The 15,989-nt window shown below is 52.7% G+C and overlaps 2 protein-coding genes across 2 annotated transcripts; one reads left to right on the forward strand and one right to left on the reverse strand.

Moving 5' to 3' along the window:
• Positions 1–4,358: 4,358 nt before the first annotated feature.
• On the forward strand, positions 4,359–5,560 carry ACKR5 (atypical chemokine receptor 5). Its single transcript, XM_028110750.2, is given in 2 exon segments — positions 4,359–5,477; positions 5,480–5,560. Coding segments are annotated over 2 exon segments (1,200 nt in total).
• Positions 5,561–8,077: 2,517 nt separating this feature from the next.
• On the reverse strand, positions 8,078–15,775 carry ZBTB39 (zinc finger and BTB domain containing 39). Its single transcript, XM_028110982.2, has 2 exons — positions 15,684–15,775; positions 8,078–14,188 (listed from the first exon to the last, which is right to left on the reverse strand). The coding sequence occupies exon 2, from the start codon at positions 14,142–14,144 to the stop codon at positions 12,021–12,023; it is 2,124 nt and encodes a 707-aa protein (XP_027966783.1). The 5' UTR covers positions 14,145–14,188; positions 15,684–15,775; the 3' UTR covers positions 8,078–12,020.
• Between the last annotated feature and the right edge of the window lie 214 nt (positions 15,776–15,989).

Genomic DNA, 15,989 nt, shown 5'->3' on the forward strand with positions numbered 1-15,989 from the left:
CTGTGGCAGGGCGGCAGAATGACTTCTGTGGCTGGGCTTGGCTTCTGCCCTCAGTGACCTCCTGGAAACTAGGCTGGCGATGGAAATACAATCGTTGTCAAAATCCACAGCCTGGACAGGTCCACAGTCCATCGGCCCTCCACACATGAAGTAGGGTCCTCGGTCACACAGGCCAGGCCAAATGGGGGGATTCCTGGGCCGGCCTGTGCAGCCCCTTCCTCCAGGGTCCAGGCACGAGCCCTTGGCCCCCACCTGACCCTGGGAAGCTGCCTGCTTTTATCTGTGTCTCCAATAACTCCTCCCTGGTACCTTCCTTCCTTTCTGATTGTTGATTACAATGTCTTGTCTACATTTTTTGGAAAAAAAAAGTTGGGGGGGAGTAGGAAGGAGAAAGAGCAAATTTCCAGGAATTGTTTTGCTGCTGCTGGTTTCTGTTACTTGGAGCAAAGCTCTTTGCCCCCCCCAACCCCCGCCCCGCTCAGGCTGGCAAGAAGCCTGGGTCCTGCCCCCTCTGTCTTTCCCTTCCCTCCAATCTCTCTCTTTCCAGCTGCACACCTCCTCCCTCCGAAGAAAAACAGCCACATGAAAACTGCAGAGCTGTCGCTTATTTCTTCCTGAGGGAGCAGCTTTCCCTCTGTGCCTCAGTCAGAAGGCACCACCAGCATTTCCTCCTGCTGCAAATACACATTCAGTGATGTGGGGGCAGGGGACCTGGGGGCAGGTGGAGGTGAGGCTGCAGGGGGTGATGTCTCCACATGAGGGGGAAAAGGTCTGGGGATGAAAGAGTCGGAGACCCAGGAGACGTGAACCACTAAAATGCAGTCTTGAGAGGAATGGAAATGGCAATGAGTCGGAATGTGTAGAGAGAACAGAGACCAGAACTAGGGTCTTCCTGGAGGGTTGGTCTAGTAGAGCCTCCATCTGCATGGGTCAAAGGTACAAGGGAGGAAGTGAGAATTCTCAGAAGGCTCCCTATTGAAAAACGATATCCATAGGATAGAAACTGAGATCCTAAAGAGAGAGAGAGAGTAGAAGAGTCTGGAAAAAAATCGAAGTAAACCACATTTTACATTGTCATAGCTCATCATGACAGATTTCTGATCTAGGGGAGGTCTGATGTGTGAGTAGAAGTGTGACATAATAAGAAAGATATCAGCCCCCAATTCTGAGCTCCTAAATCCCTTAGAAAATTTCCTAGGTAGCTTCAGGATGGGGACTGGTTCCCAGAAAGACCAAGCCTTTATTAGAAGCTTGGAACTTCCAACCTCACCTCCCATCCTCTGGGGATAGGTCAGAGACTAGAGATAAAATTAATAATAGATCATGCCTATGTGTTTCAGCAGCCATAAAAATTCCTAAACTATGAGGATCAGAGAGCTTCTGGGTTGGTGAATATATCTATGTGCCAGGAGGGCACTGTACCCCAACTCTGTGGGTACAAAACTCAGGACCCTTCCCAACCTCACATTATATACCTCTTTATCTGGCTGTTCATTTGTATCCTTTATAATAAACCAGTAAACAAAGTGACTGTTTTCCTGAGTTTTGTGAACCACTCCAGCAAATTATTGAAACTGAGGTGGTGGGATTGTGGGAACTTTGTAACCATGTTGGACAGAAGTGTGGGTACCTTGGGGACCATTACTTGTGACCAGTATCTAAAGTGAAAACAGTCCTGTGGGACTGAGCCCTTAAACCTGGGGAGTCTGACACTAATTTCAGGTTGGTGTCAGAAATGATAGATTTTAGGACACCCACTTGGTGTCCGGGGGGTTGGAAAATTGGTTGGTATCGTGGAAAAACCCCTCATGTTTGGTGTCAGAGGTGTGAGTAGAGAACCAGTTTTTCTATAGGAGGCTTAAGAAAACTGCAAAATTAAAAATATCCCCTCTCATGGAGAAGATTGGTGGTGATGTTTGCACAACAATGTGAGCATACTTATTTTACTCTTTATTTAAGTAATCTCTATGCCCAGCGTGGGGCTCGAATTCATCACACCCCAAGATCAAAGGTTGCATGTTCTACCAACTGAGCCAGGCAGACACCCCTTACTTAATGTTACTGAACTGTATAATTAAAAGTAGCTAAAATGGGGGGCACCTGGGGGGCTCAATTGGGTAAGCATCTGCCTTCAGCTCAGGTCATGATCCCAGGATCCTGGGATCAAGCCCCACGTCGGGCTCCCTGCTCAGCGGGGAGTCTGCTTCCCACTCGTGTTCTCTCTTTCTTTCAAATAAATAAATAAAATCTTTTTAAAAAATAGCTAAAATGGTAAATTTGATGTTACGTTTATTTCACCACAATAAAAAATCAATTAGCAAACTTAAAAAGAATTCCCCTCCTTGAATGGATAAACAAAATGTGGCATAGCCTGCAGTGGAATATTACTCAGCCATAAAAAGTAATGAAGTACAGATATGTGCTAGAGTGTGGATGACAAAGTGAAAAGGAAAACAGACACAAGGGTCACACGCTTATATTCAATATCCGTAACAGGTAAATCCACAGAGACAGAAAGCAGAATGGTTGTTGCCAGGGGCTGGGGGAAGACGGAAATAGGGAATACTTGATGGACATGGGGTTTTCTTTTGGGGTGATGAAAATGTGAGGATCTGCATCGAGGTGGTGGCTACACAACAACGTGAATGTGCTAAATGTCACTGAACTGGACACTTTAGACTGGTTGATACTGGTATGGGACCTTCACTTTGATTAAATAGGCATTCCTAGTCCCCTCTGGCCAGCACACCCTCGGCCCTACAGCCCACAGAACATGGGCCCGGCTCCAGGGGGCTACCATCCGCACTGGGTGGCCTGTGTGAGACAGGTGACCTCTCTGGGCTTAACAGGGGATAAGAAAGCCCATCCTTTTTCCCCACAGGGGAAACCACAGGATATCTCAGGGATCAAATGATTAACTGCGGCGAAAGTGCTCTGAGAAGCCGGAAGCTCTGCTGATACAGGACGACACAAATCCACGGGCTCTGAGTGTTAGCCTAGGGCTTGAAAGGAGAGAGAAGCTTGGTGTCTGCCTGTCTCTCTCTGGGCCACCCTTGGCCACACTTCATGAGAAGTATGAAGCAGGAGGGGAAGGATGCTGTGTTTCCCCTCCCCATCCAGGAAACTCCCTGAAGCTCAACACAGCCCCCTTTCCAGTCCCCACCCCCCCCCCACCGTCTTCCCTCTCTCTCTCCAGATTCTCCCTTCAGAGCCAAAATGCAGGGTGGGTGTGAGCCAGTGGGGAAGGGCAGCATGCCTGAAAGTCTGGCTGATTTTCAGATTGATTTTAGCCTGCCCACCCCCATCCAGTTCTGCTTTAGTAGGAATCAACAGACACGGGAGAGTGGGATTCCAAGCCCACGTAGAGCGGAAAACACATACGTGTGGAAAGCATTTACCACAGGCCTGGCCCTGTGCTAAGCACTTCACCTTGTGGGCTCACTTAATTCTCACAACACCCCTAACAGTAAATAGTATTGTCCCATTTTGCAGAGGAGAGAACTGAGGCGTAAAGAGGTAACTTCACACAGCTAGTGAGTCGAGTCGGGATCTTCACTCTTCCAGCCTGACTCCTCCCTGCCACTGGCACACTGGGTCATCTGCTGTGACTTCCCCTCTATCTGGATTGGGGGAAGGCAGGAAAAACCCTGACCCTCTCCCACAGAGCCGCAGCCAGTGATACTGCTTCCCGGATGAGAAGGACGGCCCTGAAACCCACAGCAAAGCCAGCCCCACGGCCACCATCCCTCCAGTCTCCTTGCGACTCCGCAACAGCCCAGACCCACCGGTCCTCCAAGGCTAGAAGCACTCCTGACACAAACGCAGGTGGGTGTCTCCCTTTCAGGAAAGAAAGGAATCAGGGCGAGAAGACAAACTGGCTTTCATGCATGATCCACAGATGTCCCTGGGGATAAATGAGAGAGGGCTGTGTGTGTGTGTGTGTGTGTGTGTGTCCCTCATCCATAGCCCAAAGGCGAGACAGAGTAAGGCTTCCCATGTGAAAGGGCCAAGGGGTGAAGTGCCAGAAGAGAAATGGAGGTTGGAGGCAGCCTGTGGCCGGAGCTACGGTGGGACCCCCACGGGCTGAGAAGGGGTCTGGTTGGGCACAGTTTGGTTCTCTCGCGCCACTGAGCCCTAACAAAATGTCTCTGCTCGCAGGTCAAGGCCGGCAAGTGAGCTGTGTACTAGTTCTCCACAGTTTGAGTGTTTAAACTCTCTCTCTTGCCTCTTCAGACCCAGAATCCTTTCCCAAAGCCTCCTGGTCCCTGGGGCCCGCTGACTTGAGACATGAGGCTGCTCTCAAGGTCTCCATTCTCTTCCAACCCTCTCTTCTCCCCACTAGGCGTTCGCTGGTCCTAATGTCAGTCAAGGACAACATGGGGCCTGCCCCCACACAAGGCTTCACCACGGCACCTGCCAGTGACTTCGGAGAGATCCACAACTGGAACGAACTGCTCTACTTCTTCAACCACACTTTGCCCGAGTGCCACATGGAGCTCAGAGAGGACACCAAGCAGGTGATCCTCTTTGTCCTCTACCTGGCCATCTTTGTGGTGGGGCTGGTGGAGAACCTCCTGGTGATCTGTGTCAACTGGCGCTGCTTGGGCCGTGCAGGGCTGCTAAACCTCTACATCCTCAACATGGCCATAGCAGACCTGGGCATCGTCCTGTCTCTGCCCGTGTGGATGCTGGAGGTCATGCTGGACTACACCTGGCTCTGGGGCAGCTTCTCCTGCCGCTTCACTCACTACTTCTACTTTGCCAACATGTACAGCAGCATCTTCTTCCTGGTGTGCCTCAGCATCGACCGCTACGTCACCCTCACCAACACGTCGCCCTCCTGGCAGCGCCACCAGCACCGAATGCGGCGGGCCGTGTGTGCGGGAGTCTGGGTCCTCTCGGCCATCATCCCGCTGCCCGAGGTGGTGCACATCCAGCTGGTGGAGAGCTCCGAGCCCATGTGCCTCTTCATGGCGCCCTTTGAAACCTATAGCACGTGGGCCCTGGCGGTGGCCCTGTCCACCACCGTCCTGGGCTTCCTGCTGCCCTTCCCGCTCATGGTGGTCTTCAACGTGCTGACGGCCTGCCGCCTTCGGCAGGCAGGATGGCCTGAGGGCCGACGCCACTGCCTTCTGGTGTGTGCCTATGTCATCATCTTCGCCGTCTGCTGGCTGCCCTACCACGTGACCCTGCTCCTGCTCACACTGCACGGGACCCACATCTCCCTTCACTGCTACCTGGTCCATCTGCTGTACTTCTTCTACGACGTCATTGACTGCTTCGCCATGCTCCACTGTGTTGTCAACCCTCTCCTTTACAACTTTCTCAGCCCGAGATTCCGGGACCAGCTGCTGAGTGCTGTGGTCCATTACCTTCCCAAGGCCCGGGCCAGGGCGGACAGACGTGCTTCCTCGTCTTCGTCCTCCACTCAGCATTCCATCGTCATCACCAAGGAGAGCAGCCAGCCTGCTGCAGCAGGCCCCCAGGACCACCAAGCCTGAACTTTCAGGCGCCAACTACCTCACCCATCTCCGCCCCTCAGTGTCTCCTAGGAGGCTGAGGTAGATCCCACTCTCCATCGGTGAAGTAGAAAGCTGCAGGTGTAGGTGAGAGATTTTGGGGGGAGTAGGGGGAAAGGGTTAAAACGCACACGGTCAATTTTGGGTATGTCTTAAAAAATTGAGATGGGGAGGAGGAAAGGGGCAGGGAGGAGCAGAGAACAGGTCTTTGGTGTTGTACTGTTTGTCTCGGTCCTCAGGACTAAAGAAGACACTCAGGAAAAATGGTGAAATAAATAACAGAGACAGCCATGACTCTGGCTCTTTCCAAAATCCGTACTTCCACTGGGATAGGCTAAAGAAATGCTCAGCAGAAACTTGACACACTCCTTTCAACAATCACTCTGGCCGGAAAGAGTGTGCTCCGCAGGGACCTCACACAACTTTCCTTTTGTGCCTGTGTGCTTGCTGACCCCCCCCCCCGGCCCCCCTGCACGCTGTGCAGGCTCTGAGGACAAGAGGTCAGAGGCCAAGGAACCAGGAGGCCTCAGCAGGACGTTTCCTAGCATCCTCGGTGATATGATAGATGGAGGGGGTGAAGCAGAGGTCTGCTGCCGCCCCCCCCATCCAGGAAGTGGCTCCATTTCCTTGCTGATACGCTCCCCTCATCCATCCCGCTTCCCTCCCCACGAGGCAGAGCAGCCATCCCAGAGTCACCGCTCCTCAGAGCCCACCCGCTCCCGCCTTCAGGTCTAGGACGTTTCCAGACTTCTAGGAAGAGATGCTATCAGACACCCAACCCCATCCATCCCTTTCTCTCTAGATCATGGGAAAATATCAAGGGACACCCACTCTGAGAGCAGACCTTGGGACAGGCAGCGGCAGACACTGCCAGAGGCCATCCCTCAGCCCTTGTCCCCCAACTTCCGATTCCGTCACAGGGCAGAACTCTGGTGTTCTAAGTCGGTCCTCGCCCTTAAACTTCATTCTCCCCGGCCAGGTCTTTTCCTTCATTTTCCTGTCCAGCAACTTTCTTCTATTCACGCTTGTCCTATAAATAGGAAAAGAAGCCTTCTTGTTAACAAGTAGGTCTTCTGGAAAAGACTCATTTATCAGTTTGGGAATCTAGGACCATGTCCATGAAGGAAAAGCCTAAGAACCGGTCCTGCCTCACTAGTTCCAAGTCCTTGGCATCCTAATCCTGCCTGGGCAGAATGAAGGGCTTGTGAACTCCATCCCTGAGAGCCTCTGTCCTGCTCGAGTGCTCAGTATTTCTGGAATGTTTAACTTGGAATAACCATTTACTGACCTGGAGCGCCATCCCCTCTGTTCTTAGAAATCTGAAACTTTATTCATCAGATGCATTAAACACGTGCTCCAACAGTGTATGTACCCGTTTGTTCGGAGCCCAGAGGGAAATGCCCTGACAATCCTGCTCACCGGACCCAAATCTGAAAGGGTCTGAAGTGACAGACAGCTGCTCTGTGGAACAGAGCTGAAGGCTTTTTCAACCAGGAGAGTCCAGGTTGTGACTTGGCGTTGCAGTAAGGGCTTAACCTAACAATACAGAAAGTGCATTAAAAAGACTTTCCTCCTTTGTGCCCACATAAAAACTAAGCCAAAATCTAATGCCCTTATCACTGCCTCTGCTGACTCAGGCTCCAGAAGTTTCCAAAAGGGAACCCAGTGTCACAGCTGTCACATCGTGGGTTACCTCAGAGACCAGCCCCCCAGGAGCTCACTCTTCTCATGGATTTCTCTGGCAACCAGTTATCACCCTGGGCAGCATGCACACCTCCTTGGGGCCCGGGGAGGACAGAGCCCCGGCTATGCTGACTGCAGCAAGGCTGCTCTGCTCAGCATTCACTGAGCACAATGGGCACCACGCCTGGCCTGTGTGCTGAGACCAGATGGACCATATCGCGCCCCAACCTCTGAGGTCTACCTCCTTCTCTGTGCAGGTACATTGGTTAGCAACCCCATGAGACCGTGCCAAACCTCTACCTCCTCCCTGAACCCGCCTCTCTCCTCTCTGACATACCACATCAGTGAATCAGATGGCGCTGGCAGGACAGATCCCCTCAGGGAGGTTTCCCCTGGAAAGGGTGGGTTATTGATTTAATTTGCCACTAAAAACAGGTCAGCAGGTTAACCCCGGGGAATTCCAACTACTGGAAAGGAAACTATGGGGGCGCCTGGGTGGCTCAGTTGGTTAAGCATCTGCCTTTGGCTCAGGTCATGATCCCAGGGTCCTGGGACAGAGCCCCGGGTCGGGCTTGGAGGGGAGCCTGCTTCTCCCTCTGCCTCTCCCTACCCCCGCTCATGCTTGCTCTCCCGCTCTCAAATAAATGAATAAAATCTTTAAAAAAATCTTAAAAATAAAATCTCCCTCTGCCTCTCCCCCAGCTTGTGCTCTCTCTCTCGCTTACTCTCTCTCTCTGAAATAAATAAATAAAACCCTAAAAAAAAAAAAGAAAGGAATCCTGGCATCTGCTGAGCAGAATGCTGCTACTACCAGGTGTTGGGCCCCGATCTTCTGAACTCAAGGGACAGCGTAACCCCAGTCAATAGGAAAAGAATTCCCGTTTCAAATTTCCTTTTTTTATTCTAAATAAAAACCACACTTTGTGCCGAACAATGGAATATAAAAGAATCAGATGTACAACGATTTTAGACATCTACTATTTGGGAAAAGAAGTTTACAAAATATACAAAACTTTACAGCAATAGATAGTAAACACTTAAATATTAGGAGGTCAGTACTTATTAATTTAATGGAAGGAAGTTAGACGTCAACAACTCTTCTTGGTTTCATAAGAGACTTTCGCTAGCGGAGGTGGGAGGGGAGGTTGGACTGGACAGGGAAGGGTGTTAAAGAAACATCGAACTCAAAACAGTTCCATTTTCATTCTGATGTTAAGTTTGACAGTGAGTGATCACAGTGAAATGAATGCTGTGTGCACTGTACTTCCCGACTCACTCAGAGCAGGACTGAGGCCAAAGGATGTGTGGGGACCTCCAGATGGGCAGACTTCTCCACACAGCCCACTCCCACGCCAACAAAATCAGTGTCCACCTAGAAAAGGATTTAAATTCACTTCCAAAGTTGAGTAGTCTCTGGAATAGGGCACAGCAAGAGGCCAGAAGACGAAGAAAATTCATCAGTAGCAAAACTTGACTGGGGAGAAGGTATTTAGGCCCAAAGATTTGTCCTGGAGACAAAGGGGTGCTGATGGATCAGAAGGGAAGACAGTCAAAAAGAACTTTTACCCATTTCCTGGTTCTTAGGGGTCACCGGGTCCCAACCCCCACCTCCGTTCTTTCCACCTAGCCATGAACTATAGAGACTCGCTGGGGTCTTAAAATGTAGGACCAAATACCACAATACAGCAGAGCTTCCCAGTGGGCACTGTGGCATCAGTGAGCCAGCAACGGGTCACAGGAGAAGCGGGAGATGGATCCCCTCCTGTGGCCATAAGCAGCCTCTGCTGTTTATTCCAATGCGCCATACAAGTATTACCTTTTTCCCTTAAGAAACAGGTTGGGAATAGCCTCATGCTTGGTTTAATGCTCTACAGTCGCCACCTTGAAATTCTTCATTTTTAAACAAAGGGGTCTGCAGATTATATAGCTGGTCCTGAGTATAGAACAAGAAAGAGGAGGAAGGGAGGAGAAAAGACATTCAGGGGTCAGACAGAACCTCAGAACAATACAGCAGACTGCTAAACTGGGCTCCAAGGCAGAGGGGGCAACAGAAGGCTGAAAAAAAATTTTTAAAAACTCAAAATAAAATGAATACCTTCAACCAGGTATCCCAGAGTGCCCTTTGCCACAACACAAGAGTTTCAAGTAAAACAGTTCGGAAACGGGGGGGGGGCGGGCTGGAGGCAGAGACAGCAAACATGACTCTAAACGGGGTGGGGGGTGGTCAGGGCAAATACGGGGACAAGCAGAGGAACAGGGTTTGGTCAATAAGCCTCATGAGCTACTGACCCTGCTACATGTCTGACTGCAACCAACCAAGCCACCCCGATCAACCACTTGGCCTCAGGAGGATCAGGGGGTGCAGTTTTTTGTTTAGTGTTTCAGGGGCAAAGGTTCAAGGATTTGCTTTTTGGTTTACTGGCAAAAAAGGGAAAACTTCACAGTTTCAGGTTAAGTATACAGACTACCCAGCATCCATGATGCCCTCCATTAAGGAAAAGGGTTTCTCCAGCACACCGATCCATGCTTGGCCACCTGTATGGGTTCTAGGAAGTACTGCCTCTCTCAAATCTGACCATTCAAAAATCAGTCCTCATCAACAGAATGGGAGGGATCACTCAGCCTTGAAAAGCTTAGCAGATACTTGACGGTGGTCTTTCACACATTTTCCTTCTTAAATTTCCAACGGTCAGTTGTGGGAAAGAAAGGGAGAAGCCAGTCAGGGATGAAAAGTCTCAGCACTGCTTTCCTGACAAGAATGACCTGAGGGAACATGTAGCAAGTTGAGTTTAGATGGCGAAAAATGGCCAGCTGTACAAATCCCTTCATGTAACAGCCAACCCACCAGAGAGCCAGGCACCCCAACTGGGAGGCTTTATCAATTTAGGGCTAGGGAGAGAGGCAGCAAGTCCAACAGGGACGGAGCTTTGGCTTGCCTGTATATCTTAATATAGCTTTCCAAGTTTAGGAAGGATGAGAATATGTGCAAAAAAAGGTCCTTCATTTAACTTGTTCCCCTCAACCCGGTCCCCAGTCTACTCAAGCGCAGGCAGGAAAGGTCTAGGAATTTAATAAGCCCCAACTTTCCAGAACTCACATCCATTACCTAAAGGCTCCCCTGGGCTTATTCCGCAAGAGACTCTCTGGAGAGAAAGAAAAGGACTTGTTTGTTTAAAGGCCTGACACCTTCCCTCATCCTAGCCCCCGTTTCTCAAATCTCTGGGCAGGACTGTCCCCTGGAACACGGCTACTTGCTGGGGAGAAACTCATTTTCCTGAAGTCACTTATCCAAAAGAGATGCTGGGTACTATGTATATAAAAGCAAAAATAAATAAATATCAATGTCCAAAAAGGCTCTGTGAGTTAATTAAAACCACTCGCTTGTGAAACAGCCCAGGGTGCTGCTGAGTCCCACCAGGGGCAGTGTCAGGGCCTAGGGCAGGGACTCCCAGAGCTCGCCTGAGCAGGGTGAGGTAGTATGAGTTTACTGAGGTGCTACCTTGTGAATATGCGAGATCCGAGGGCCCTCTCCCTCAAGCCTTCTTTGGGCAAGAACCCCCTCAAAAGCCACTAAGAACGGAGCCAACTGGCCCCAAGGACATGAGCTGCCCTCCAATTGCGCCCCCTGGTGGCGATGCAATGACAGATCAGGATAAATTCCAGCAGGTCAAAGGTGAGCTGCCAAAGCTCCTGGCCAGTTACCACAAAGTAAACAACAGGTTACCCGACTGGGACAGACAGACCGCACATCCCGCTACACACCACCAGTTACTCGGGTCCCTTCAATCCTGAAGGGCTCACAGTCCATCACTCCGCCACCCCATGGGGTCTTCTCATCTACACCACAGGTCAAACACACTTCTAGGTGGGAGACTGGATGTAAATTAAGGCAAGGCTGCTGCTGTCAGAGACATCCCCACCTCTCCACCAGGACACTCAAGGTCGACGGAGGCAGCCAGGTGACAGATGACTATATCACAGTGGCTCCCTGTCCTCTCTGCCCCACAGGGAAGGCCTACCTGGCCACCTGGGCTACAACTCCATAAAATCGTATTTCTTTGGAATCGAGGAGAAAAGAGAGGCCTCCCTTCCTGTCCATCCGGGCTGCCACTCCTGGCGGCACCATCAGTCGGACACCTCTTCCGACTGGCAAGGATCCATCCCAAAGCTTTCTGACCTACACAGAAAGCTCTGCCCCCAGTTTGGATCTAGCTGCCAAAAGATTCTACTGTCCCATCAGCAGATCAGAGCGTGGAAACAAGCAGGCGCCCCCATCCCATCCGCCTTTTCCCTGCTGAGGGCCGGGCCTGGCACCTGTGGTGAGCTGCCCTGCGGACTAGTCTTTTCTAAGCGACCACATTCCCCAAATCTCTCTCACAGCCGTGTGTCCCAGTTGGCAAGCTGGCAATAATACCCACAGTGAAAACCTCTCTCCACCTCCTCTATTCAGTGAGGCTGTTGGTTGGATTCTTAGCAGCATAAAAACCTATCCGTAAACTAAAACTTGAGAGGCTCGGAAAGGGGATCTAGTCAACACCACCTGCCTGACCAGATCCCAAGACCGGCCTCCGAAGGATCAAAACCGCAGCCCTTTGTGGGCAAGAACAGGGAAGGAGGTAAACATGATAGGGCCGTTGCTTATCGAAAACAGTAACAGCTTGTGTGCTCTTTCTTCTTTTCTCTTCTTTAACCACAAGACAGAACAGAATTCCTAGCAAGGCCAAATTGAAACTTCAGCTGGAGAGGGACCAAGAGCCATTAGAAAAGCAACGTCCTGGCTGCCGCCTGGGGGCTCCCCCTAGCTCTGCTGGGACCCAGTCAGCTGTCTGGGTTCTTTTCTGCCTCTTTGGAATGGATAATGTACATGAAGGTCTGCTCGATGGTGAAGTCGGGCGGGAGGCTGCCTTTGTGCACACCCACGTGCTTGCTCATGAGGTTGAGTGTGGAGCTGTAGTGACCACAGACCGTGCAGCGGTACATGAGGGCCCCCGAGTGTGTCTTCAGGTGGCACTTGATGGTTGAGCGGCCTCGGAAGAACTTGTGGCACACCTTACACTGGTACGGCTTCTCGCCCGTGTGGATCCGCCGGTGGTAGTTGAACTCGCTTGTGTGGGCAAACCTTTTGCCACAGACCTTGCAGCTGTACTTGCTGTTCCCGGGCTGGCCCTGCAGAGCCAGCTCGTCACTCAGGAACTCCTCTGTGGGCAGCTTCCGCTTCTGGAGAGCGGGGTGCTGGGGCCCCAAACCGGGCCGGGCGTCAAGGCCACTGTTGCATCTGTGCTGGCTGACGTGGTAGCGATAGGCGGCCTCCGACTTGAAGCTCTGGCTACACACGTGGCAGCGGAAGAGAGCATCCTCCAGGCTCTGGTGCACAGCCATGTGCTTCTCTAGGAGGTGCCAGTCCACAAAGCTGTTGGCACAGACGGAGCACGAGAAGACCGAAATGCCCAGGTGGGACAGAGTGTGCCACATGAGGCTGCAGAGGTTGAGGTGGCGCTGGTCGCACACGCTGCAGGCCTGGCCCTTCAGGTTCAGATGGTCAAGGATGTGCCCCCGGACTACGTGGAAATCTTTGGCCAGTGCCTTCCCACAGGCAGCGCATTTCAACTCTGTGGAGGCTGCCCCGGAAAACAAACCCAGCTTCCCCGACAGGGGATCGTTGGGGTGGACGATGATGTTGTTCTCAAATATCCCATCCCGTCGGTGGAGGGTCAGCTGCCACTGGGTAAAGAACTTAGTTTCACACATGTCGCAAGAGAAGAGGAAAATGCCAATGTGGGACAGAACATGGGTCACCCGGGAGTTTCGGTCCTGGAAGTGGGTCTCGCAGACCTTGCAGTTGCCCGTCAGCAGGTCCACGTGGTCCCGAGCATGCTGTCGGATCAGTTGAATGTTGGGCTCTAGAACTTTCTTGCACACCTGGCAGGGCATGGCCTTATTCTCTCGGTTGTCATTCTCTCCAAAAGTCAGCTCATCCTCGCTGTCATCACTCAACTCAATCACCTCCTCGGCTGTGCCAATCTCCTCAGTGGGGTCTTCAAACTGCAAGTCATCATCCCCCAGGTCATCCAGCTGGAGCTCATCCATCTGCCCAAAGCCCGGATCTTTGGAGTGGTCGCTATTGCTCAGACAGGAGTTGGTCCCAGTGGTAATGTCAATTGCATGGTCAGGGGGGAAGAAGCTGCTTTTACTGAAGTCTCCATTGCTCTGAACTTTGTACGGCTGGCAGGAGCTTGTGCTGGTTTGGATGCCCATGCTGACGGTGCCTAGGGCCGGCTGAGTCATGATACTAGGAACGGAGGTGAAAGGAGCAGGGGCATCATGGTCTTCCATCTTTGGCGGCAGGGAAGACAGGCTATGATTAGTGTCACCGGTGACATTTCTCTCTTCCTCTTTACAGCTTCCTCCAGCATCACTAGGTAACACATAGTTCCTCTCAGGACCAAAGTGCTCCCCGCCCCCCCGGAGGTCTCCGAGGGGATAGGCGGGCTCTGCTGAGCTACAGCTCTGGGTACCCGAGTGGTTCTCCCCGCTGCTGGCCAGGGGCTTGGCCACAGCAGTGGTCTCCAAGTCAGGAAAGGTGGAGTGACAGGCCCGAAGGAGATCCTCCATGCCCAGGCGCTCGGCTACCTCATAGATGACCCCAACATTGATCAGGTCTGTGAAGAGCTCCGAAGTATAGACAAAGCTCAGAATCTTCTCAAAGTTGGCGGGGGTGATGAAGTCCACCACGTAGGTCCTGGCAGCATCCAGCCCGGTATTCAGAAAGAGGTTCTGGAAGTAGCCGGCCGCGCACGCCAGCACGGCTTTGTGGGCCGGGAAGGAGCGGCTCCCCACCACGATGGTGACATCGCACATGGTCTCTGAGAGCCGGCACTTGTTGAGTTCCTTCAGCAGGTTGTTGGGGTGGTTGGTGCTTTGCAGTTTGATCCTCATGCCCATCTTAGCAGCTCCTATGAAGTTGCCTCTGTATCAGCACGGTTCATCTGTGGGCGGTAAAAGGAAGAGATGGATGGCCAAACACATCCCTGCAAGCGAGGAGCTATGCAGAAGAAAACACTGCCAGTCTGAGTGTTTCCAAGCCCTGGGTGGGGAGCAGGAGCCCATGGACAGGTTGAGCTGCTCCAAGCTGCTGGGGGCAAGGGCAAATGATGGGACAGTGACCTCTCTCCCTGCATATTCCCAAAGACAGAGTTGTCGCAACAAAACCCGAAAGTATTGAGAAAAACCTGATAGGGTCGTCTCTAAGACTCAGAGAGGTGGTAGGCCTGGTTGGACAGAAGTTAGTGCCTTAGAGCCAAGCCAGAGGCAATGTCTCGGACACAATCCTTCACTTCATCACCACACGGTGGGCCCAAATTAATCTCTTAACTTCTTCCCCCAAACAAGCTTTCCTATCTCATTGAGTACATTCACTTCTCTTGCAATGCCAAATGCTATATACGCACTTGAACACAATTAGCAAAGTTCCATTAGCTGCTGAGAGCAAGATAAGTTTGTTCTATCTTTTATTTTCTTATCAAGGCTCTGTCCTTCCAGTCCCTAAATAAACCTCTTGCTCATTCATGAGTTCTGATGTCTCCCTACCTAAGCTATCTGCCTACTCTCTTGTCTTACCATAACCCAGAGCCACCCAGATACTTCTCTGTCACCTTCTCTGTATGCATTGGATGAAGCTAAAACACTCAGGACCTAAAGAAATAAAGCAAACTAGAGTACACTGTAGCATTTACTATTACTTAAATATGTTTTTCTTTTTTAAGCTACCCTTTTTGGGATCTATGCATATGCTGACCAGAACTAAAAGATTTACTTGATGCCCTAAGAAGGCGTCTAATTATATAGGCAAGACTGCTAAAGGCTTGCGGGATCCCACTCCCCCCTTTTCGAGTCCTGCACGCCTAAGGAAGACAAGCGAGCAGCATTCGGCTTCAGTCTCGCCACTCGCCCGGCGCAACGCAGCCCCTTTCTCCACCTCACCACCTTCTACAAACTCCCAACTTTTTCTGGGGTCCAAGAAGCTTCTGCGCATTGTTGGGATACCAATGAAACATCTCCCGGGCCCTGGTGGCCACACACCAGGCTGGGACGCTGGGAAGCCTGAGTGGGGGGTGGGAGGGGGGCTGACTGGGAACTTCCGAGAAGGCACCCCAACAATCCCGTGGTGCCGCAGTCTCCCCTCTGGAGGGTCGAACCCAGGAAGAAGGGCGCTGGATCGGGCTGGGGTGCTCCATCTGGGGGCCACCGAGCACCTCGGTCCCTCCCAAAACGGCGGGGGACTCCCCCGGGGCGTCTCCGGGGGCGCCGGGCCGGACGGGAGCGAAGGGATGGGCGGCGGGACCGGCCGGGGTCGGCGCGCGGCCGGGAATGATGGGTCGGGCCGAAGGGAGCGGGCAGGAGGGAGCCAAGCAAGAGCGAGAGAAAGGCCGGGACCGGGGTCGGGCCTCGGTCAGGGGCGGCCCTCGGCCCGGCCGCGCTTACCCGGCTCCGCGGGGCCCGAGCACCATCGCCGCCGCCGCCTCACACAAAGGCCCCGGCCCGCCGTGCCCGGCCCGACAAGGAGGCGGCGCCGCCGGCCGCGGCCAGACTCTCCATCCGCCGCGCCGCTCGCTGCGCCGGCCCGGGCCGCCCCCACCGCCCGGCCCGCAGCGCCCCCCGCCGTCCCGGAGGAGGCAGCGCCCCCCGCCGCTTGGCCGCAGCGCCCCCAGCCGCCCGGGAGGAGGCAGCGCCCCCCAACGGCGGGGCCGGGGGCCGGGAGCCGGGTGGACCGGGCGGGAGCCCCCTCCC

The sequence above is a fragment of the Eumetopias jubatus genome, unplaced genomic scaffold (assembly GCF_037043125.1).
Source record: "Eumetopias jubatus isolate StellerSeaLion01/CBP00866 unplaced genomic scaffold, mEumJub1_p1.0 scaffold_8, whole genome shotgun sequence".
In the NCBI taxonomy this organism is placed as follows: domain Eukaryota; kingdom Metazoa; phylum Chordata; class Mammalia; order Carnivora; family Otariidae; genus Eumetopias; species Eumetopias jubatus.